The following is a 25,352-nucleotide window of genomic DNA, read 5'->3' on the forward strand; positions in this document are numbered from 1 at the left end:
AGAAGCATCCCTTTAGTATGCTTACTGGCATTTTATGTAAATTATGCATTGTTGCAACATAAAGCAGAGATTTTTGAGTTAAAATTGATTACATATTTAAATTACTCCAAATTTGATCCAGTGATGATGATGAAGCCCATACATCAGCTCTTTGCTGCAAATAAATTACCAAGTTATAGGTCATTAGTCTTTATAATGACAGGTACTCCTCATATTTTTATGAATGGTTTAATTACCACTGATTATCAGTAATAAAATAAGTAGCAACCACAAACATTTCTATATACAATATATTACTTTTGTTACATATGTAACATTTGAGGAAATCTTAAGCCATGCGTTTCACTTATGAAGCTAAAAAGTCAGAATAGCAATTTTCATGGATTCCCTTTTGTTGTCTTTAGAGAAAGCGCAGTGCGATTAGGACAGAGTTTTTTGACAATTGACTTATGTGTTTTGGTGGTCTTGATTATAGAGAGAAGTGTGTGGGGTCGCGCACTGATGGCTATGTTTCTGTTGATGATCAGGTGCATGATTAGTTAATTGTGTCTCATCTTACTGCAGCAATAGAGAGTGAACTGATGTGATGACTGTTTTTTTTCCCTCATAGTGTGCTGGAGAAGAGAATTGGGTGGACAGTCGGACTATTTATGTTGGGCATCGTGAACCACCCCCAGGCACTGAAGCGTACATTCCGCAGAGATTTCCAGATAACAGAATAGTCTCATCAAAGGTAGGAGTATTTTCTTTCATTCATTAACACAAACAGCTCAAGTTTATTCTTTGTGTGTTCATTTATTTCCTTCAAGATTTTCTTCCTATATTTCCTATATATTTCTCCTTTAGCAGGACTGGCAAAAGTAAAATGAAGGTGTATCAAGTTTCTTTCACAAAAGTAAATTGCCAAATTGTCTCTAAAGTGAACAGGAATAGAATGACTTCTTCAGTGTTTACTATAGTATGCAGTAAAGTCTTGGAGGGTTACTATGCTTTTCCACAAAGGAGCAAGAAAGCAATTTTCATTTGGGGCAACCCTGAAGAAAATTTTCCCCAAGGAGAGACTGCATCCTTTGTAATCTAAAGCAATACCTCAATGTACTAGAAAGAGTATGATCAATATAAGTGATCAACAAATGAAGCTATATCCACAATAACCATGCTATCCCCTTCAAAAGCTCATCTTGATAAAACCCCATAGAAATAATGCTCTCTGCACACATCCAAGCAAATAATTCTCAAACCTTTGTTATTGTGATACATTTGTGCCCTTTAGAAACTTTCCAGTTGTCCCCCACTTTAACTAATACATCTTTCTGTAAGATATGGCAGCTTTCTGTGAGCCGTTGGGTTGTGGCTGCTCCCTGCCTGGTTAGAGTGGCTTGCTTTAGCTGAAGGTTTGTACTGCAGTGGCATGGAAAATGGAACATATGCAGGTCATTGTATGGCTAACACCTCAAGAACTTCAAGTTTTTAATGTGCTTAAATTTTAATCTTAATGAGCACGCAACTTCAGCCAGTTATGAAATAATGAATTCTAAAGAATAGCTCCTCTGTTGGGAAAATTCTGTTTGAGCTGTGGCTCAGATCTGCAGGCTCATTTTAAGAACCTCAGTAGTGTTGTGATCTTAAGGACCTGAGCGCTTATCTTCGTGGGTCTGAACACTTGCCATCCATTAATGTAATGGCAAAGCTGTAATGAACCCCACACTCTTCTCAAATTTTCTCACTACTTATGCAAAATCTTATTTTTTAATACCCTCCTTCACTACTGTTTTTACTATTTTTCTGTACTTCATTGAAAGACAGTACAGTAGCAAACAACATCGTATCCTGTGCATCTTGGATTAGATAGAATGTTCAAAAGGTAATGCAGTGAATAACCCAGATGGAATACAGTCAAGTTATACAGTGGTAAACCCTGTGCTCCACACATTAACTTGTATTGCCTTTTGGATTATTGAAGAGTAAATACATTTTATGCAAATATTTGTACTCCCATGACAGTTTTTTCATCTCATACATGTCATGTGGGACATAAATAAAGCTATTGAAGCTACTGCTGCTGATGCTTTTTGAAATAAAAGCATCCTACTTAACTCTACAAGATGTATGACATCCTTTTGTGATAATAAAATTTGTGGAAGCTTCAAGTTCCTGTGCTTTGCAGGATGAGATTTGACTTAAACCTTGATTGAGCTGAGGATCACTGCCAGCAGTTAGTAAATACATATGATTTCAGCTAGTTGAGTAAAGAGTGTTTTTATTTGGATATAAAGCATGTTCAGTTAAATGTTTTAAATGTTAAACTCTTCAGCTGTGAACTGTGCCTGTAAACAGTTTTCAATAAACAGAAGATTATTAGTCTTTTTATATATGCAATGTTTCTCAAAACTTTGTTTATTGGTTAAACTTCTCATGCTTAAGTTGTCATTGAAAGTAAATGCAGTGGTGATATTTCAGGAGGGTACAGAGTTCACATAAATGCTTTATAATATCGAACAGTTCCTTAGACTGCTGAAGGGTCAGTTTTAATGACAGTTGTCTTGGTATGAGAACTTTTCCAAACAGCCTGGGTAAAGCGCCATTGAGACTTGTGTTTCTGCTGTTTCTGTAAGCTCTTCACCTCCCACTCGCTCCTTGTCACTTGCTCCCTTGTGAGCCCTGGAGGGGTACCTACCACTGCTTAGGAAACACAGACATAAGCTTCCTGAAAAATTATCAGATGTACAAAATTAAATGGGAATCCGTAATTGTTAGGGTAGAACAAAGATGCATGCATGCAGGCACACCTTATAATGCTACCTCAACCATGAAGGGTACTTCCTTTGTCTTTCATCAGTGAGACAGTAACTTTCAGCTGTGCTTTTATGGGTCTTTAATGCTTTATGTAAGTATATGATTGCTCTTCAAGGATGACAAACTCTGAACTTCCATGTACAGATTTTACCAACTTAAGACAAACTGAATTTCTAAAAAGGGTAGTTTAAAACCACAAGGGCACCTCATCAATTAAACTACCTGATGCTGCTGTGCTAACAAATGTGCTCTCATAAAGCCCTGAAAAAAGATGGCAGCTTGAAACAGTATGAACCTTTGACCTTCCTAGTTATTTCCTTCCAAAGCTAAACTTTACTGTGCTTCACCAGAGGCTTCCTGGTGTCAGCAAGATAATAATTTGATTCCAGTACAGAGGGATATTTCTTATACATTGCAGTGTCACTGTGGAATGTGGCTAATACCCTGCGTGCTTAATGCTTAATTGCCCAGAGATGTTGTGGATGCCCCATCCCTGGCTGTCTTCAAGGCCAAGCTGGATGAGGCTTTGAGCAACCTGGTCTAGTGGAAGGTGTCCCTGCCCATGGCAGGGGGGTTGGAACTAGATGGTCTTTAAGGTCCCTTCTAACCCAAACCATTCTATGATTCTATGACATACTCCGCATCATGAAAAGTGATATCTAGACAGACCTTGGATAGACAAATAGACTCTTTTGATGTGTTAATTCAGTTATGATTTTAACACCACATTACAAAACTACTTTGAAATAATAGAAGGCAAAAATCTGTCTCTTGGATTGTGCGTGTGGTTTGCTTATGTTCTAGAGACGGTGACATTTGTAAGGTGGATCCTTACGTTGATGTAACTTTCAGCTACTTCAGCTGCCTGTGGTGTTAGCTTTTAAAGTTGCTGTTGTTGCGCCCTTGCTTGATTTTTATGACTGATGCAGCATAGCAAAACATTAGTTGGTAGAATATCCTAATGATTCAAATAGGAAAGAAAAGTAATTAAATTGGCAGGGAGGGTGCTTTTTTTTTTTTTTAGAAATTATTCACATTTTCAATTATTTACTGATTAGTAGAACTGCTATGTCAAAAGGGAAGTAGGTTAAACTGTGCAGCAGTAGCATTTAACAGAACTTGGTGAGAAATAACTTTTTCCTTCTTCTAAAACAGGATAACAAGGTTTTAATCTTTTTTTTTTAAACTGTTGTAAACTGCAAAATAATGTTGGACCTTAAGGAAGTTTCATATTACAAGCTTCATATTTTTGTGCTGGGAGTGTCTCAGTCAGTATGCTAAACAGTATCTGTACATGCATGGATGTGTCTGACCAGCTATGAATTACCAAAGGTCCATCTGGCACACTATGCTGTACTGTACTACCAGCAGCAGATGCCTAGGGAAGAATGGAAGAACAAGTAATCAGAGTGGTATATCCCCCAAAGTCTTTTAGTATTTAACCATGTGTGAGCCAAAAGTGATGATTTTTCTCTTCTGTAGATTTCTTCAATACTTTCTGAGTCCCTGTAAATTATCAGTGTACAGTTAAGGCACAGTTAAAGGGTAGAACTATTTGCCAAAAGAAACTGAACCTTCAATTTGAAACTCCTACTTGCTAATTTCAGTTCATGTTCAAAGTCCTTGAATATGAGAACAGATGTTATCCCCTGTTTATCTTCTTGATACTGTTAGTGATCTTTGCTGTGTTCCTTTCCCAGCTGAAGAGCCTCAGTCTGTTTGATAATTGTTTGTGTGGAAGGAAGGTCAATACCTTTTCTCAGATTGGTCTCTACCTTTTCCCAAGCCAGCTGTAGTTTTTCAGACACTGGTAAAGGCACAGAGCATTCAGTTGTATAGGCAAACTATGGATTTTAGAGGCATAACGGGGTGTTTAGTTCTTTTATTCAGTTGTTAATGATTTCTAGCATGCAAATTCTTTTTCCTGACATTGATCCTATATCTCTATAGAACTGCTGTGCTTCAAGGATCTCATTCATTGGTAGACAAAGTAAGGGCTTGCATCTCCTGTTCTAGCTGAATCAATGAACTGAAGACTAATTGGATGTGTACATTTGTCTCTTGAACAGAGGGGAAAGTTGTATAGAAAACACAAACTTTTGAGACAATCATATGGAATGCTGTAAGAACATGTTTAATTACAACTGCTTACTGGTTTTGACAACCTAAAGAATGAACTGCATGAAAGCGCTAGAAATTCCTGTTCAGGGAGAGATCAGAGACTTTCAGGGGTGTCAGAGACAGCTGACAAACTTAGAAACTCCAGGAACATTCTCCAGGAGCACTGATTTGTTTTGCCATATCACCCGCAGATAAAGCTTATTAAAAAAAGCTGCTTTTCACTCTGGGTAACAAATACATAGTATTTTGCCTTGATCCTGTCTAGCTGCAAACTTTCATATTTGCATAACAAGAGTTCTTACAGCTACAAAAACTTTGTGTGCCTGGGTCACTAACATAACTGGAAGCAGCAGTGTGTAAGCTCCCAGAAGGATGATACTGAAGAGTAGTGGGATATGACTCAAGTGGAATACAGTGGATACAGAACTGTTACTTGAAGAATTTGCTGTAAAGAGATTTCATTCAAATGATGGTATGAAATTATGAAATGCTGGCTTGTACTGTAGCTTTGTTTTCTGTTCTTCCTTTAAAGAAGCAATAAGGTGAACTGATGTAGCAAAACATTACTACTGTTAACTCTGGCTTTGAAATGCTGTCCAACTGCATTCATGGACCAGAACTGCTTCTGGTTTTGTTCCACAAATAATACTGTCTTTTGTTGTTGCATATTTCCTTGGGGCTTCTCATCAAATACTGATCCAAACATCGAGTTGTATGAGAATGGCCTGAAACAGTAATGCTGCATGTTGAGAATCCTAAAAATTGCAAGGGGAACCTTAGCTACCTTCAGTGCTCATCTGATTAATTCTGAGTCATTTCAATTGCAGTGACTAATAGTTAAAGTTAAGTAATTCTGACATGTTTCAGTGGATGTTGTTGAAATGTTCCTTTCTTCCAGCAGAAATTTGTGCCCTTGTGCTGTACCTCTTCCCTGCAGCTCTCACTCCTAGCATCATTATAAAAAACAGACTGGAGGGTGTGGGGTGTGTGCTCTAATCTCTCATTTTGTTGCCACATTTAGAAGAAATGTTAATACTGAAGCTTAAGGAAATACTAAAATGCCTCCACCAAATGAGCTGCTTGGAGCCCAGAGGAGATCTAAGCTGTCCCAGACCTCTCTAAGGTGATGCTTTGTAAATGGCAGGATTTGTCTGGCCTCTCTGGGGCCATGGCATGCCTGTCTCAAGTTGAAGAGTTCAAATGTAGCCCTAAGCAATGAGATGTGAAAGTCAAAGCATCCGCAGGCCACAGTGGGAACTGGCATGGTCATGTATTTGTGCAGCATGACACATGGATGGGTAGACACAAATGCTTAGGGGACTGGTACCAATGCAGGGAATATTCTGAGTGTGCCTTCTAGTGTGGACATAGTGACCTGCTCTAAAAGCAGCTGTAGCATGGAGCTCCCAGCTTTGTGCCCAGGCAACCCCCTGACTCTCACCCATACTGGCTGAAGCAGAAGGTCAGATCCAACACTCAAAGGGTTAAACAGTCAGGTTTGCCCAGCCATGTCAAAGGGACAGGAGCTGTTAGTAATGAAGGAGAGTAAATGGGCTTGATCAGCAGTCAACCTGAATCAATTGGACTTTGTCTGGTGCCAGCTCAAGGATAGCAATAGCTGTAATGGGATGGGAATGCATGAGCATGCAGTTCTCCTTCCAGGCTTGATAACACAATTTCCTTCTGTGGACAGCTGCCAGTGCCTAGAGAGAGCAAGGAAGAGCTGTTAGCTCTTGATGGTCCTGCTCAGGGTAGAATTTGTAGGGCAATGGCTCTCTGCAACCTCCCGTGTGTGTTCCCAGGAGAAGCCATCTACCCTTCCCCTGACTCAGCCCAGGGTTAACACCCATCTTCTATTCTCTGCTGGTACTGCCCCAGACAGGGCTTTTAAGGTTTTTATATTGGTACAGAGTCTGCATACAGCAAGAGAGAAGTAGAAGAAGGGAAGGAAAGCACTCAGGTCCGAACTGACCACCAACAAGGACAGGTGTCATTTCTCTTCACTTTACACATGAGAAAGTAAAGTTGCAGAGAGGTGGGAGTTGGTCTCTTCTCTCAAGTGACAAGCAATAGGATAAGAGGAAATGGCTTCAAGTTGTGCCAGGGTAGGTTTAGATTGGATATTAGGAAACATTTCTTCATGGAAAAGGCTGTCGGGCATTGGAACGGGCTGCCCAGGGAAGTGGTGGAGTCACCATGGTGGAGGCACTCTGGAGGGATTTGAGAAATGTGGATGAGTAGCTTAGGGATGTGGCTTAGTGGTGAGTTTGACAGTGCTGCGTTAACGGTTGGACTTGATCACCCTTTACTGTAAGGTGTGTGGTGGTGTGTGTTTGGTTTCTTTAAAACTGTAATTAGAGCATCTTCCAGATGCTGGGGGGGTGTCTTTGTCAGAGGAGTTCCTGGAAATACAGCCCCTGTTTGAAACTGAGAGTTGCTGAACAAGAGCTACTAAAGATAAGCTGCTTTGTAGTAGTACCAGCAGCTATTTTTAAGGAACCCTATGACAAAAATCTGTATGCTTGTTCATTCAAAGGTGTAGGCACCATCTGAAGTGATTTCCCCAAATCAGTTTCATTTTTGCACTCTCTGAACTGTACAGGTGGCTCTTAGTCACATGCCCTATGAGTAACAGCTTAGAGTGAACTCATGTGGTGGGCCTCTTGGTGGAGTGATGAACACTGTGCAGGTGGCACATGTGGCAACACTTTCATTAAAATGTAGCTAATTGTATTTCTATGTTAATTCCAAATTGTCCTAAACATTGCAAAGTGGATTTCAAAATTTCATACATTACAATTTTAGAATTATGCATAAGCACGGAAATCTGAGGTTTTTTTGCTTGAAGTTGCTGGAGCACCTCTGCTATGGGGACAGGCTGAGAGAGCTGGGCTTGTTCAGCCTGGAGAAGAGAAGGCTCCGGGGAGACCTTATAGCACCTTCCAGTACCTGGAGGGGCCTACAAAGAAGATGGGGGGGGACTTTTCTCAAGGGCCTGTAGTGACAGGACAAGGGGTAATGGGTTTAAATTGAAAGCAGGGAGGTTTAGATTGGATATGAGGATGAAGTTCTTCATGGAGAGGGTGGTGAAGCACTGGCACAGGTTGCCCAGAGAAGCTGTGGATGCCCCATCCCTGGAAGTGTTCAAGGCCAGGCTGGATGAGGCTTTGAGCAACCTGGTCTAGTGGAAGGTGTCCCTGCCCATGGCAGGGGGGTTGGAACTAGATGGTCTTTAAGGTCCGTTCCAACCCAAACCATTCTATGATAAGGTATGAGAGTAGAGACTGATTTAATACATGTTAGATCTTAAATCAGTTCTGCTACAAACTTCCTATGTGGTTGTAAGCAAGTCACTTCATAAAGACAACCCATACTCTTGACTTAGTTCATAGGATTTCAGCTAATTATAGATGCTCTTTTTTTCACAGCCTTTACTGTAGTTTTCTCTGCTACGGTAGACTTTCACAAATTGCGTTTAAAAACAGAGTAACGTTTTTTTAGGAACAAAACTGATTTTAAAGAAGTTGTCTAACTTCTGATCAGGTGTTTTTCACTGTTCTTTAACCGAACAGCTAGGTATATATGTAATACTTCTGTTTTAAAAGCATAATAATCTCACATATATAAATTATGTGTGTATATAAACACATGTGTACAGGCCAGTAAAGCTGGCAGCTTTAAGGATATGTTATTTTTAGGTAATTGTTAGGTACTGTAAAACTCTATGTTAAAAATACTGAAGTCACTGTGGACATGTTTGAGTTTTGTCTGCTTGTCTTGGTCTGGGGGAAAAATATTGAGAAAACTTGGAGTGCAGGGTTATTTTTCAACTTTTATCAGTTCTTCCCTGAAGTTATCATCCACAAGATGTGTTCTGTTTTGCAGAAGAGGTGAGGATCAGCATAGCAAGATGTCTACAAACCAGGGCTGAAGCAACATTGTAGATACTTTCGTCAGAATAGTTTAAGCATCTACCAGAAACAGTGGTAAAGGTTGAGGGGAAGGAGTGAAATCAGAGCAGGTTAGAAGAGATGGTGACTCTTTAAAACAAATAAGCTATACGAAAGCGAGGTGTTGGCAGAACTCCGTAACACAAGATGGAGTGCTTTTTTTTTTTTTTCTCTTACAGCTCTAGCTTTTGATGTCAAGTGATTACTTAAAAAATTCTCCTTTTGCTTAGGAAAATATCTGCCTCTTAGGCTGGAAAGAGAAGTTCGAAATGTGAGCCAAAATTCTGACATACAGATATCGAATGAAATGGTAAAAATACAGTGGTTAAAGTTAAATCATCATTAAAGTAGACCCTATTCTATATTTTCGAATTAATGGCACTGGCTTTAACAAGGAAGTGTCAGAGCTGGAAGCAACACGATGTTAGCAATGAGGATGGAAGAACTGGTGAGATGGCACAGGGGTATGAGTGGGAATGCTGCGGGGGTGCACTTATGTACTCTAAGCACATGATTACAGAAATCCACCGGCACTGCAGGTGCTATTATGATGATAAATGGAAAGAAAATGTGCTTGAATTACACTGTTTTGACTCTAGACAAGATGGATTTTTACAGTCCTTTGCACAGTGCTTCAGACACATCTGTTCTCACAGTGTGTTCATCTGGTGGTTGAATACGTAACTCTACGACTTGCTGTCTAACTTAACTATCTCCTGTATGCAAAAGGCATGTGTCTGCGCCGGCCTTTGTCTTCTGCAGCAATTGGAAAAGATCAGTTAAAAGGTTCAAGTGCATAGCTATTTGGATACTTTTATTTCCTTCAAATGAGATATAGTGAAAAAGGTAGTTTAAATCCATAAACTCCTTTTCAGAGTTTTCAAAGATCAGGACTAGAAATTATCTGGAGAGATGGTGTTAACTCTGTATCTGTGCACAGTAATCTAAAGCATTTAATATTTTCATTTTTGATATCTCTTTTCTGAAGCTTTTTATTTTGTTCCAGCCTAACTAGGGTAGAGGAGCTGCCTGGCTTGCAGTCACAAAAGAAATGCTGTTCTGAGTGGCAGCTGCTCTGTTGTTTCTCCTGGGAGTGATTATGGTGGTTAAACATTAATCATCCATTTGTAGCTACTGCTCTGAGCTACTAAGGGCTGGGAAAGGGGAGGTCTGTCAAGACATCTTAGCGGTCTGCCTTTTCTTACCTAAACTCCTTCAAAAATTGTTACTTCTCCTTCAAAGAACAACAGGCAGAATAAAGATGTACTTTGTCTGTCTGAAACCTAGTGTGATGAAGTTCTGAAAGTCTGTCAGGTTGATTGAAAATGAAGTTTTAGAAGTTCAGTGTTACAGAAGCATCAAATTCGAGACCGTAAAAATGGTCTGCTCCCAGGTTATTCATGTTGATTCAGGTAAGAGAGATGCTGACCAAAGGTGGAGCCGCAGCGAAGACTGCTTGACACGGAAAGTGAACTGAGGTTGGAGTACGAGGAGGATCAGTTTCTAAGGGTCAGGCTGAACATTCTGTCTTTTTGTAGGTTGTTGTTTTAACTGATTTACTTGACTTTCTCAGCCAGGTGTTTAAAACACCCAGTCTGACAACAGTGTTCTGTCACCGCATGTTTAGTCAAACTTTCAGGAGATTTAAACAGGATGTTATTGCTTAAGAGATTATATTTTATGGATGGTCATTTGGGGAGTTTGTATAAACCATCAAGCTTCAACAAAAAGCCCTTTAACGTGGAAAAAACACTTATTCTCTAAAAAAAGCTGAACAGAAAAACATAAACAAAAGGTTTTCACTAAAACCTCTTCATTTTTTCTTCTTAGTAGGCAGAGACTCATAAAGAAATAAATGCATGAGATCAGAAATCGGAGATAATTTGCCTGATGATCAAAGTTAATGATGAAAACAAAAAGATTACCATAAAATAGAATCTGTTGTCACATATCACCACAGCAGCTTTGAATGATGAGGACTGTTGTGCAAGGAAAAACAATCAAGCCTGACCGGTTCAGCTTTGAAACTGTAAGATAAGTAGCTGGGCAGTGCAAGCAGCATTCTGGGCTGACGAAAAGAATTCAGATTGCAAGGTGAGAGTGCCTGACTCTCCAGCTGGGGCAGGTATGCCAGCCTGAGCTCTGGCTTGCTCACAGGTGGTTTAATACTGAGGTAGCTATTAAGCCAGGTAAGTGTTTACTTAAGGCATATTTAGAATAGATACTGATTTTTGGCACATGACAGCAAAGGAACACTTCATTCCCATGTCCTGCCCTTGTCTAAGCTTTAACCCCAGGCATGTATAAAGAGGAGTTTGGGTAGTAGGGGTTTCACATAGAACTAAGGCATGCTTCCTGGGGACCCTTTTCATCCACAGGTGCTCCTTCTAGGCTCTGGCTGTCTTTGCTTTTGGGGTCAGATTCGGAAGATGTATAACTCGTGGCATAATTTGCCTATCGGCAGGTATCAGCGCAGTCTGCCAAGAAGAGACAAAGGCATATTTGTAGCAGAGCAAATAATTAAAAGAAGCTTCTTAGCCCGTCTCGTTTGAAACAAAAGCTACATTGGAGTTGTCATTTTATTATGTGTCAGATGATAATTTGGCTAATAAGATGATATGATGTTATTTTTCTCAAGCCATTTTTCACACCTCTTCACACAGTTTTAGCTGACATTTTTGCAAGTAATCCTTTACTTTTTTTTTTGGGCCTACAGAATGAGCTGTGTAAAAAGAGTACATTTGAAACTGCAGCAGGATAGGGGAAGGGACTAGGTGATGTATGGTCCTTTCTCTCTCACTTTTATTTAAACTTCCTTTGAAGTTTTTGTGGTTTCTGTTTGCAGTTTGTGATTTTTTTTTTTTTAAATTCTAGATAATATGTAAGAATTTTGGCTAACTTGTAAGGGTCCCCAGGAAGTAAGGAAACATGCAGCCATATACTGTTACTCAGCACTATGGTTTGTTTTGAGGACTATGCTTGTGTCCAAGCCAAGCAAGAGAAGAGGGGGTGACAGCTTGTATTTGATCAACTTGCTGTGACTGTGTAGTTAACTCTGAGTGCCACCTGCCTGCTCAAGTCATGCGTACAAAATGGAGGTGAATTAAAAGCCGTGTTAGAAGTGACTAAGGTGTTTTTAAAGTATTTTTATTTTAACTGGTTTTTTTTCTGCAACTAGATTTCTAAATTAGTGTTGTTGCTGGTCAAAAACTATTTCAATTCCTAGTACCAAGATTATCACAGTTCAAAAAATCCTGAGGTAACTGATACAATTCCAAGAATATGCGATTGCCAATTTAAGATTGTTTCAGAAAACTATTAAACAAAATAACAGAAATGCTACTGCATTTTGTTTATTTAATAATGAATTGTGAATTCTAAATTTGTGTGATTTTTGGAATGTAGAATGCCAATAATAGTTCTCTCACAAACACTGTCTATCTGTGCATTTTTTTTTCCAGTACACATTTTGGAACTTTGTACCGAAAAATTTGTTTGAGCAATTCAGAAGAATAGCTAACTTCTATTTTCTCATAATTTTCCTGGTTCAGGTAAGTTATTTGCATTGTTTAATAAATTCCTGGACTCTTCCTAAAACACCAAGGAGTTGATAAAGGTTTAAAAAACAACTAGTTTTGAAGACTGGGGAAGGGATGGTCTGTCTAGACCTGGTCTAGACTTTCTTACCTAAACTCTTAAAAATTGTTACTTCTCCTTCGAAGAACAAATGGCAGAATAAAGATGTACTTTGTGTGTCTGAAACCTACTGTAATAAAGTTCTAAAAGTCTGTCAGGTTGTCTGAAAATGAAGTTTTAGGAAGTTCACTGTTAAAGTAGCATCCATTCACTTGTTGCAGGCACAAGAACAGCCATGCTGTATAACACGTGAAACAGCACTATGCTAATTCCTAACATGGCTCAGTAATTTTGCCTCTGAAGCTGCAGCTCTCCAGTCTGGTACTCTCACAAGCAAATGTTTTTAGCCAGCGTTAATGTCATCTAAATACAGTATTGTGTCTTATTACAGAATATAGTTATTTTTCAAAGTTTACGTTAAAGTACTATTCTTCTTAATTAAAGCTCCTTGGTAACGTATTGCTGAAAAGATTCCTTGAAACATCTTCCTTGGAAAACTGACTGCTTATATGCATAAAAATATAACTGGAGAATCTTTGTCCCTTTTGTTGCAGTTAATTATTGATACACCTACTAGTCCAGTTACAAGTGGACTTCCACTTTTATTTGTCATCACCGTAACAGCTATCAAACAGGTGAGTAGTGAGCAAAAGTATAACTAAAAAGAATGTTATTTGTTTTGCGTTTCAATTTTCCCTACCTTTTTGGTTTAGACTCTTTTAGGGCAGTGCCTAAAGAATGACTGCGATGAACTTTGACACTCTAATTTTATTTTTGTTTCTGTAGTTTAAGCAGAATTGATTGCTACATGATGACATATCACTAACTCAACACGATCTTATAATTTAGAACTTGGATGTCTTTGTGTTCGAAGGAATCATTTACATTCGTGTGTTTACTCACCACACTTTGACTTTTATTTGTTTCTAAATAACTGTCCACAACTTGTGATGTTTTTCCATAATGGCTAAAATTAAATTTATAAGAACCTCAAAAGTTTGTAAGATCTATCTGCTCTTACCTTTGACATTTCCTTAGCCTTTACAGTATGAGCAGATAATAATCATCATTTTGGTTCAAGTTTTCAGTATATGTTGATTATACTCTGTGGTTCATAAGGATAGCTGTAGTGCTTTCTACAGATTGGTACTGAACACGTTAGAGCATTCTCTCATTTTTAATGTGAAAATTAATATGAAACTGAAGCATTTTTTGAAATCAGTTCTTCGTATATCATTGAGTATGAAAGTTTCTAATGAAAGTTCTTCTGTTGAAATAGAATTGTGTAATACAGGTATGGAATGGTATAGATTTGTTTAACTTTGGGGTTAGTACTACCAAAAGGAAAAGCCTAAGGTAATTTTTCACCTGCTGCTCTAATGCTTTAGTGCTACAGTTGACAGGAGCACTTAAATGTAGATGGTATCTTACTGAAACTAGTGGAATCTCAGATGGGTATAGAATGCTTTAATTCATATGGAGGTATGTTGGAATCAGATATGCATGTTATCGGAGCTTCTTATACTACAAATTTGGTCTGTACCAGGAATGAGCTCATGATTGCCCTTCTTTTGATTTATCCAGAGCTGAATTTGTTGACCTGGAAAGAAAGCCCTGGAGCTGTACAAGCACTGTTCAGCAATAGCCAAAACACTGGGGTATAACCATTGCTGTTTTAGCCCCAAGTACAAAGCACAACAGCATATGGGCTGCTGTGAAGAAAGTTAAGTCTGTCCCAATATAGAGGGTAACTTTGATTGTCCCTTCACAGGATGACTGATTACCTTCACAGCCTTTATGCTAAATGCAGATGTTTTTCATGAGTTTTCAAAGAAGCTATGAAGAGCAGCATCTCCATTTCTTTACAGTCCTAACTATACACAATTGAGTATGTTGTGTAGTAGAATTCAGCCTTTGCTGGTGAACACAAGTTGTGGTACATGCAATGGCTAGTATTTTAGATGTGGATTTTCCACTCTCAAGGTTTTAAATATTACACTCTAGAGCCTTACTGTAGTTTGGTAGTGGTCTGTCAAAGCCTGGATTATGACATGCTGTGCCTAGCACTGCAATTCTATTTCCTTGAGTCTTTCTCCTAACAACTGGTATAGACTGCGGACCTGCTTGAGGAGTCATACCAGCCCCCGGAAATGTATGACACTAAAGTTATAAAGACTTCGTGAGTTCCCAGGTTATCCCTGAGAGCATCCAAGGTAGTGATACTTTTGTTCTACGTTGAATTTTCAAATGTGCTCAAGAGAGTTAGATACAAAAATGCTATGGAATACAAATTATATTTTCCATCTCTTAACCAGTGGTGTCTTTGTTGGTCCCAATCTTTATCCTGTGCCAGGACCTTTTCAATAGGAAGTTGCAGATTCCCTGTACTTTGTGTGTTTGTATAAAAGAGAAATTGATAGGATAATTGAGCAATCAAAATAGGTAACTCTGCAAAGTCTCTTTGAACAAAATTCTTCAGGAATATATATATTGTGTATAGGGCTAGGAAGTTTGACATAATTGTATGACATTCAGGAAATATGACCAACTTTGGTCATGTTGTGATTTGATCATCTTTCAGTATGGAATCCCAGTCTTTCAAAATATATTTTCTACACTTCTATCCTTTTAGCAACTGCTTCCATAAGTACTTTGCACTTACTCAAGAGTCAGTAGAGTATGAGCAAGAGATCATCACTTAAACACCAGAAATTGTTATACACACTGTAAACATACCTATTCTTCATGAAGATACATGATTTTGTTGACTAATTGTAGCCGTGAATGCTCTTTTCCATGTATGTCCAACGTGACTGTGTTACTGATGTGTCACAATTTCATTTGTTCTAGTGAGAGTATTTTCCTTTTTTTTCCTTGATCAAGGCTGTTTTTTTATAATTTTGTTGCAAGCTAGAGCTGTTCTGTGCCTTTATAGCCAAATGTGCATCACTGCGTCATTCCATTTCACTGTTTTCTAGGGTTATGAAGATTGGCTTCGACATAAAGCTGACAATGCAATGAACCAATGCCCTGTTCATTTCATTCAACATGGTAAACTGGTTAGAAAGCAAAGCCGAAAATTAAGAGTAAGTAACTCTGCCTTAACAGATTTTAGGAGTTAGGCTTTACTTCACACTTCTTGTAAAACAAATTTATACAGCAATGTAGTGTGATGTTGTAGCATTTATGACATTTAATGGCAATTAGACCTACAATAGACTAATTTTTAATTTTAGTGCCTCTGAATAAAATATCTTCAGAAGCTAGATATGTTTCTGTTTTATCTTTAACTCCTGTCATAACTGTTTCTTCCATTTTCTATTTTTTAACTTGGTATTTCACTCATTTGTCTCTTCTTCATTTTCAGTCCTCTGTGGTTATGCATGTTAATAATTTATGTAAGCCTCATGAGATAGTCAACACTGCTGACTTGTCCTGTGTATACAAACACGCATGCATACATATACAGCACATCCAGGAGACTTTCTTCATTACTCATCAAATCACAACATCTTCATTGCATTTGGCCTTCTGAATGCTGCTACTTTCCCTTCCTGGTATCTTGAAGGTTATTTTCAGAAATTAATTTCTGCTGCTGCTTCTTTTTCTTTCTTTGGTGAGGAGGTTAACTCTTTGTCATTATTCTCTTTAGAACTCAGCAAATTTGATAGATATTTGTATTGAATCTTCTTATTTCTAATAACTTCGTTAGGGATATCTTTTTCTGCTCTGCCTTGTTTGGGCATCCATGGCTCTACAGTGTTCACAGCCTTTCTGCTGTGACCTTCCCTTTGAGTGTGGTAACTTCTACCTAGGGCTTCCAGGTAATAAAAAAAAAAAACCTCAGACATCACATGCTGAAATAGTCCAAATAAAAGTAATAAAGTACCACGTAACTGGAATTCATATTCCATTAATTAATCTATTGTCTGTATTTTCTCAATTTCTCTCCTATTCTTTCCCTTTCAGAGATTTGTATTTTGAGTAACTGAATGATGGGAGAGAGAGGCATAGGAAATATTTGCATGGAAAGGGATAGCTGTATGCATGGGTAAATGGGTAAAATTATCTGACCTGTATTATGCAAGCAAACAGACTAGGTTGTTTAAAGGTAGACCCTTTTGCACCTAAAGCTTGTGGACATTTAATTAAAGAAAGGAAAAAGAGAATTGCTAAAAGGCGAGGTTTCTTTGTCACGGACTCACAGCCTGGTTGAGGCTGGCAGGTGCCTCTGGAGAGCACCTGGTCCAACCCCCTGCTCAAGAGGGGCCATCAAGAGCTGGTTGCCCAGAGCCACATCCAGACAGCTGCGTAATAGCTCCAAGGAGGGGGAGACTCCACAGGCTCCCTGGGCAAACTGTGTTGGGTCACCCTCACAGTGAATATGAGATGGACCTTCCCGTGTTTCAGGTTGTGCCCTTTGTCTCTGGTCCTGTCACTGGGCAGCACTGAAGAGAGCCCAACTATGTCCTCTTTGCATCTTTAGCTGTCACAGTGGCAAATATTGTCCAAACACCTTTTACATTTTATTAAGATGATGCTCTTTGCGAGTATTTTTGATTGATTTGAGGTTTTTCTTATTCCTGCCTTTTTTTATTTTTGCAAATTGTTTAGATAATTAACTTCTGTTTTAATAGGCTGTTGTATTACATCTTGCTCCTGGCTTGCAGGGTGACTTGTGTGCTGTGGCTTACAGAGAAAATCTTGCTAGATTAATTAATAAATAATAAGCACTGTGATCTGTGAAAATCAAAAGGAGGAGGATGTTTTTGTGTTTGAGTTGGACCTAAAAATTCACTTTCTGATGTGTTGCCACTGAAAACATTTACACAACTCCAAGGCACAGTGGGCATTTTTCCTCACACTTGTTCTCGTAGTGAAACTTTACTGTCAGGAGGGGTTGGTTTGCTAAACTGGCTTCCTGAATTTCTCTCTGGCAAAAAAATTTCTATGTTCTGAAGAAATAATATTTTGCCTTTTATGGCCTCTGTGGAGATGGTTAAACTTGCCGTGTGTTAGGTAGTGGATAATTAAATGAATGTAGTTTTTCAGTTGCAATGACAGCTGGTAAAAGCAAAATATTACCTGGTGTTCTTACAGTTTGTTATAGGAATAGGTGGATTATCTGTCACCTAAGAGTTTATTCAAGATAACTCCCTAACAATGTTTTGTCTGGTTTGGGTAAAGTTCTTACTTCAAAGGTGTTATTATAATTATCATGTCACAGTCTTTCATAATTAGCGATTTTGTGGCAAAAGGCAGGTTCTCTTGAAGATATATCTTGGACAAATAAGCTAACTTGAGCAGTCTGTCAGGGTCCACTGCTCTGCAGGATGAAGGCTGTGTTGTTCAGGCTGGCTCCAGCCAAGACATTCACTGTCTCCAGTTCCGTATCTGCCCCTTCACGGTCTCACTACGTATCTTCACTTCCCTGGGTCTGCAGAATGATGTGTGAAAAGTCATTGTCATGGTTTAGCTGGCCACTAAGCACTACTCAGCTGCTCACTCACTCTTCCTCATGGTGGGATGGGGAGGAGAAAATACAAGGAAAGGCTCATGGGTTGAGACAAGGGCAGGGAGGGATCACTCACCTGTTATGGTCATGGGCAAAACAGCCTTGACTTGGGGAAGAAAAATCAATGTAATTGGTTACCAATCAAATCGGAGCAGGATATTGAGAGACAAAACCAAATCTTAAAGCACCTTCCCTCCACCCCTCCCTTCTTCCCAGGCTCAGCTTTGCTCCCTGTTTCTCTACCTCCAGCCCAGCGGCTCAGGGGGACAGGGAATGGTGGTTGCGGTCAGTCCATCACACGCTGTCTCTGCTGCTCCTTCCTCCTCAGGGGGAGGGATCCTCACACTCTGCCCCTGCTCCAATATGGGGTCCCTCCCACAGGTGACAGTCCTCCATGAACTGCTCCAGCATGAGTCCTTCCCACAGGCTGCAGTTCAACTGCTCCAGTGTGGGTCCCTTCTGTGGGGTGCCATCCTTCAGGAGCAGCCTGCTCCAGCATGGGCTTCCCATGGAGTCAGGGACTCCTTTGGACACATCCCTCTGCTCCAGCATGGGCCCTCCCCGGGCTGCAGGAGGGGGTCTCTGCTCCCCCGTGACCCTCCCTGGCTGCAGGGCACAGCCTGCCCTCTCACCATGGGCTGCTGGGGAACCTCTGCTCCAGCCACCTGCTCCTGCCTTTCTGCACTGACTTTTGGTGTCTGCCTGGTTGTTTCATGTCCCACTCCTCTCTCAGCACTGATGCTCTCCATGCTGTTTCCACTTCCACTGCTTCATTTTTTGTGTTTCCCCTCTGAAATCTGTTAATCCACAGAGGTGCTGACTGGCTTGGTCTTGACCTGCGGCAGGGTCCAACTTGGAGTTGGGGAAGCTTCCAGAAGCTTCCCGCTGGAGCTATCCCTGTGGCCCCTCCCTAATCGCAAACCCCACCACCACAAAACCCAAACTCAGCCCTTTAATCAAAAGGGAATACATGAGGAAACTTAATCCCTTCCTAAATTTGAACAGAACAAATTTTTTATTAAGTGCAGCTTTTTTTGTCCCTTGAAAAGGACTAGCCAATTGCCATTATACTGTTCTAAGAAAACTCTGATTTTTGTTCAGAGACTGAAAATTAGTACTGAAACAGTACTACTGCTGCACTAAAGTCATGATTTTCAAGACAGCACCATCGTTTAGACAAAAGATGGGAAGTTTCTCATTGAAGTTTCTGTTAATTTTCATAGCTGATTGTTGCAGATAGGCTTAGCTACTTGCATTTTCTATGCCCAGTGTACAATCTGCATTTTTTTATTGCAGTTGGTTAAAAAAAGCCTTTTTCATATCTACAGGAGTTTGTCTCATTTATTGTTGTCATCCTACTTCTCCAACACGTTAGTAAATCTTAATCTAACCTGTCACAATTTTAGCTGCAGATGTTACTATTGCTGACTGTTACCAGACTACTTTGCTTAACTAGAATTAATTGACGCCTGCCAACTTCTAAGGATATTAGAATTTAGCTTTATATCACAAAAACATCGATTAGCTGAATCTTATGATAATGTGTTATGACATAAGTATATTGAACAGACACTGAGCTATGTGAAAAATTGCAGAAAATACATTATTTTCATGGGATTTTAATTGAAACTGTGACATTTTTAAAACACAGTATATCTTTGCCATTTGATAATTTTTTCTTTATATACCTTTGTAAATGATGACCTCCAAAAATGTGTCAAAGTCTGTTTTTCCTCAAATGGATAGTTTGCGGTAATATTTTAAGTTTATGGTTGGCTGGCTGTTCTGTGACATTCTTTGACATGCTGTAAGATATTCCCTGTGTTTACATGAATAAAAGCTGATTTGCTCACCTTTTTAAATATGGATAAAAATAAGTTGGACTTCTAGTCATAAATTCTTCTGAAAAGTTATGATGTTTTCATTGTCAGGCTTGGAATTCTTAGCTTTTTCAGCTGTTTCTAATTGTAGTATTTGGAGGTAGATGCTTATCCTTAGGAGTCAATGAGAGTAGCTTTCACCTGGTTTTGAAGCAATGTTTTGTTGTATTTAGGATACTATCTCACATCTCTTAAATAATATTGCAAAATGTAGCATGTCAGTACTTGGCTACCTTGAGAGGCAAAGTAGTAGACAGACTCGGTCATTCCACAGTGTGTAAATAAGTGTTATTTTTTTTTTAAAGATATTTCTGTAGTCCTTTATTCCTGTGGTAAAATTCTCTTGTAAATTGATGATTTTTCAAGATATTTAAGTGAACCTAGGTTTTATTTTTGAAATCTGAAATGTGGGTTGCTGCATAAACAATTTTATTTTGTTGTGTTGTGTTTTTTTTCCTCCCCCTAGGTTGGAGATATTGTAATGGTGAAAGAAGATGAAACATTCCCATGTGACTTAATATTTCTGTCAAGTAGTAGAGGAGATGGAACATGTTTTGTTACAACAGCTAGTTTGGATGGTGAATCCAGTCATAAGGTAATAAAATGCTCTACGTTTTCTTTTTTGGGCAACATTTCAGTTTAATTTTTTGCACAGATTACAATATGATTCATGCATATATGTCTGTGCAGATATGCTGACTTGTGTAACTTATGTTTTTACCAGTCGCCTTCATTTTTCCCAAAGTTTCATTATTTTACAGAAAGTTGGTAAACCTATTTATTTGTGGTTTTGTCGGTGTCCACTGTAGGTGTGCAGATTATAGAGATAATGCACAAACCTGTTTGTATTTCACTGCTTTTGTGGCGACCTGGTGTTTGAGTACACTGGAAGGTCCTTGCATATAATGCAAGATGATACCCAGTTAGGAGCATTTAAAGGTGCATCCTATTTGAACTATTAGCACTTACGTAAGAGCTAGTAAATCAGCTTCACACTGAGCTGAAGTATATCAGCAGATTAATGTCTTTTATATACGTCTGTATGGGTTTTTATCCTAATTACACCTTTTTCTTCGTTCCAGACGTACTATGCTGTTCAAGACACAAAGTCATTTCACAATGAACAAGAAATCGATGCACTACATGCTACCATTGAATGTGAACAACCTCAGCCTGATCTTTATAAGTAAGAAAGTAATTCTTACCTGTTTCATTTAAGGTACCCTACCAATAAACTACAAGAATATCATAATGAAAAGATACTGGCTGCATCTGCCTGGTTAGAGTGGGCCCCAGAGTGGGTTTAAAGTCAGGTTAGACTTCCATCCACGCTCCTTTCCTGCAGGTAGCTGAGTGGTCTGCTCTAGGGCAGTGGTCTCCAAAAAGGGGGGTGCACATGACGATCCACTGGGGTGTGTGACAGATATGTTACAACTTTTTATTTTTTTAATCTAAAAAATAAGAAAATAAGCTTTATTAATATTAAATGTATTTATTGACACTGGTACCTTTACTTGGTCTGTATGTCAGAATCCCATGTCATATACAGCGTGTGGTGTCCCATGGGAAGAGAGGGTGTTCAACACTGCGAAGAGGTTGCCAGTGGCGTCCTCACCCATTCCTTAGCTTTCAGCATATTTCAAAGTACTGCAGTTTGTGTGCCTGGTTAAGTGGATTTACAGGTTCTATTCTCTAATTTTAACTAAACTAGCCCTCACAATATGGGCAAGTGTCTTAAGAAGATTCCCACAAAGAAACAGCAGATTAAAGATAATGTTAACAATGCAAGTACAAGTGCACAAAAAGAAAATGGCAAACATTTCAACTCCTAGTATGACCTCTTCATCAGCCGCATTACACAGGAAAAACAATGCCAGTCTAATCAGATGTGACAAGAAATTGGCAAAAAAAATTGGAAATTGTCAAGACTGAAATACAGATCTACATCTGATACCATTGATGATGAATGTGTTTTGAGGTGTTAGCTGAAGATAATATGAAACAATCATGATTAGCAAGACATTTGAAAACTAAGCATACAGGCCATGAAGAAAAACCTCTACAGGTTTTTAAGCAATGTTTAAAGTCCAGTAATACTAAATATCTTACTTAAGTACTGTAGAAAATCTCATAAAACTTAATGATGACTCTTTTGTTTCTTAATAACGAAAGACAAATAGCCACATACCATTGGGGAAACAGTTGTTCTTTTTTGCTGCAGTAAAAATAGCTGAAATAATACACAGAAAACAATATGGTGACCAAGTAAAATGCACCCTTTTGTCAGCAAATACTGTTGGAAGATGCAGAGAAAACAGTTCTTATTTCTGAGGTGTGGAGCTATCTATTTTCCCTCATCTTGGTGACCAAGGAACTGCTCTAGAAATCTTCAACTGATTCTGTGAATGGCTTGATCCTCTTTTAAATAGATGGCTCACAAAATGAACATTAGGAAATTGAAGCTCACACCATTATAGACAGTGGAATTTGCGGGTGCATCTGACACACGAATGATAACACTTACTGGTGGACAGCTTCTATCTCTTTCATTTTTACTTGGCACTTTACCTCTCCACAAACTGTAGTGTCAAATCTTCCTTTCCACAGGCATGTAGTCATTTTACATCATGATGCCTCATGACAAACTGTACAGTTTCTTTAGGTGTGGCTCTGCTGTGTTCTCAGCAGACAGGATGCTACTCATCTGAGCCTGAGAAGTTCCCTTCCACAGTATAAGACCCCCCCTAGCTCTCCACAGTTTCTTCCTCCATCTAGAATGCTAATGTCAGGCTTAATCCCTTTTGGTTTGGGTTACCTACTTGGACAGTGCTGTTGCAAATGCACAGTGTACTGGGCCGGACTGGAATGGAGTTCATTTTTTTTCATAGCAGCCCATGAGATGCAGTGGTTTAGATCTGTGACTGAACCAGTGTTGATAACATGCCAGAGTGTTAGGTGTTGCTGAGCAGTGCTTGCACAGTGTCAGGGCTTTCTCTGTTTGTCACTGTGACCCCCAGCAAGTGGGCAGGGGGTGGGGAAGAGGCTGGAAGGAGACACTGCCCAACTTACCCCAACTGACCAGAGGGATATTTTGTGCTGTATAATGTCATGCTCCAAAATAAAATGGCAGGGATGGTCTTTTCAAAGTAGCTGTTGCTTGGAGTCTTGCTGGGCAGGGGTCTGCATATGGGAGGTGGTGAGTGGTTGCTTTTGCATTGCTTAGGTGTTTTTCCTTCACTTACTAAACTGTCGTTATCTTGCTTTTGCTCTCCTGATTCTCTCCCCTGTCCTGCTGGGGAGGTGGAATGAGCAGGAGGCTAGTGGGTGTTTCGTTGCTGTCCAGGGTCAGTCCACCATATGTGTCTAAAACACACTCAGAGAATTGCTTATTAGCTTAAAGCTTTTGTTTTGATTTTAACTTAGTTGGAGGTTTTGAGGTTTGTCAAGGATAGTAATCACAGTGTTACTTAACTCGCATAGCTTAGAGAATATGATTTCATAAGTTTTCTTACCTAATTAGACGATTTTTTCCCTAATTTTACAATATTTTATCTTATATCAGACTTTTGCACTGACTTCCTGTCTGTGTATTTCTGTACCTACATGTTTTAAATATACCCATATGTATCTCTGTGTTCTTGTTTGCTTCCTGGATAACCAGAGCATGTTTAACTGGAAACTGCTTGCTGTAACAAATATTCTATAAAATACTTTTCAAATAATCTGTCCTCACATATACTTCTTTTAAAAGATTTTAAAAGTGAGAGTAACTTTCTGTTTTAAATATGTTTGTGTGGTATATATACACCTATACGTAGAGACAGTTATGTGTCCTTGCAGCGTATATTTAAAAACCCGAAGTACTGGGACATATATACATTAAGAATACATAAATTAGCAGTGCTGTTAATCTACTTGTGTATTTCCCTTGCAGATTTGTTGGTCGAATAAATGTTTACCATGATAGGAACGAGCCTACTGCAAGGTAGGGAAAATCCAGGGTTTCTACTTTATTTAAACATTTTTTAGAGTTGAATAAGTATCAGTAATGAGAATCACCTTTGTCGCAACATTGTTCTGCCTTGTCTTTTTGGTAGACTTTTTCTCTTAGAAGTTTACAGATCTTAATTTCATATATCACAAACACTTTATCTTTTAATTGGTTAGATTTTTCTTATATTATGTCTTTATTCAACTTCAGTATTTATTTGGTGTGTATTTAGTTTGTAAATCATGTCTATAGGATTTTAACGTAATACTACCCATTAGCATGGGGTCTTGGTAGTGCACCAAACAGTATGGACAGTATCACTTGCATAGTTCTCTCACTTCATGTCTTGGAGGAGACTGAGCATGCCAAGCATCACCTTTTGTTTTACTAAAGGTGTTTTTGTACATTTGTCTAACATGTACATAATGTTGTGTGTGTTCAGGAAGGCAAATCCAGGGAAATGCACTTTGTATATGGTGTTGGTAATGGTGATCTGTTACCCTGGGTCTGGCACCTAGAAGGCTCTGCCTCCTGTGCAAAGGAATTTTATCCTGAAGTGAGTCCTGCTGGAGGAGCAGTCTGTAGCCCAGGACATTCCTTGTCCAGCAGAGAAGGAAAACAAAGCATTACCAAAGAGGCACGGGTCTTTCTGTCTCTTCTGCCCAGGATCTTCTGTCTTTCCAGCAATGAAGAGGCTTGCTCTTCCTGAGTTTGTTCAGGGACTTGCCACAAAGAGGCAAAGCAGTAGGAGGGAAAGGCTTCCTGCTCTGGTGATATCCTCAGCCCTGGCATGTGGGAAGCTACCTCAATGTGTCTGTATCTATCTCTGTCAGCAAACGAGAGGGGAGATCTGGGTGCTGAATGTGTCAGTCACAGCTCCCTCAGGAAGCACCTGTGTAACCACACTGCAAAGCAGTGTGAAAATCTCTGTTGCCACTGCCCAGAGTGACCATCTCTTGGCAGTTCTGGGGTCTGTTCTCCTGGGGTCCCTCAGATAAGAGGGACAGGCACAGCATCAGCCATGTGAACTGTTCTGGTGACAGCTACTTGTTTCTGGGAGTAGACATCCTTTCCTGAGGATCCCACTGTCCTTTCCACGTTGAGTGATGTATCATTTACTGGTAGATTGCTACAGTCTACTATGAAAACAGGCTTTTTTGCTTCTTTTGCTTTAAAGATTCCTTTGATTAATTAAAACAAGCACATAAGGTTGGTTGGAAATGGACTTGGGTGAGAGAGACAAGGAAAATAAGCAGAAAATACCTTTTCAATTTCAGCAGCAATATATTGATCTGTGTATAACGCTGTGAATGAGAAGAAAATCTGTGGCATTAAGGCTTGTATTCCTTGGATCGCACTATTAGAGCAGCTGGGATTTCTTACTATATTGGGCTGTAATGCCTTATAACCCAAATCATTCATATAACATCACTCCATTGGTTTAAATGGAACCAGTTTCAATT

At 39.2% G+C, this 25,352-nt stretch overlaps 1 protein-coding gene across 1 annotated transcript in view; it reads left to right on the top strand.

The window, feature by feature from the left end:
• Positions 1-25,352, top strand: part of LOC104510392 (probable phospholipid-transporting ATPase IH) — a gene marked incomplete at its 5' end in the record, with an annotated part of 66,397 nt that overhangs the window by 2,420 nt on the left and 38,625 nt on the right. Inside the window, 7 exons of the mRNA XM_010152626.1 lie at positions 611-733; positions 12,329-12,418; positions 13,058-13,138; positions 15,482-15,589; positions 20,365-20,493; positions 20,981-21,084; positions 23,833-23,883. Of these exons, the coding sequence (XP_010150928.1) occupies positions 611-733; positions 12,329-12,418; positions 13,058-13,138; positions 15,482-15,589; positions 20,365-20,493; positions 20,981-21,084; positions 23,833-23,883 (686 nt within the window). The remainder of the gene's footprint in view (positions 1-610; positions 734-12,328; positions 12,419-13,057; positions 13,139-15,481; positions 15,590-20,364; positions 20,494-20,980; positions 21,085-23,832; positions 23,884-25,352) is intronic.

This window comes from Eurypyga helias, unplaced genomic scaffold (assembly GCF_000690775.1).
Source record: "Eurypyga helias isolate BGI_N326 unplaced genomic scaffold, ASM69077v1 scaffold8615, whole genome shotgun sequence".
Taxonomy (NCBI): domain Eukaryota; kingdom Metazoa; phylum Chordata; class Aves; order Eurypygiformes; family Eurypygidae; genus Eurypyga; species Eurypyga helias.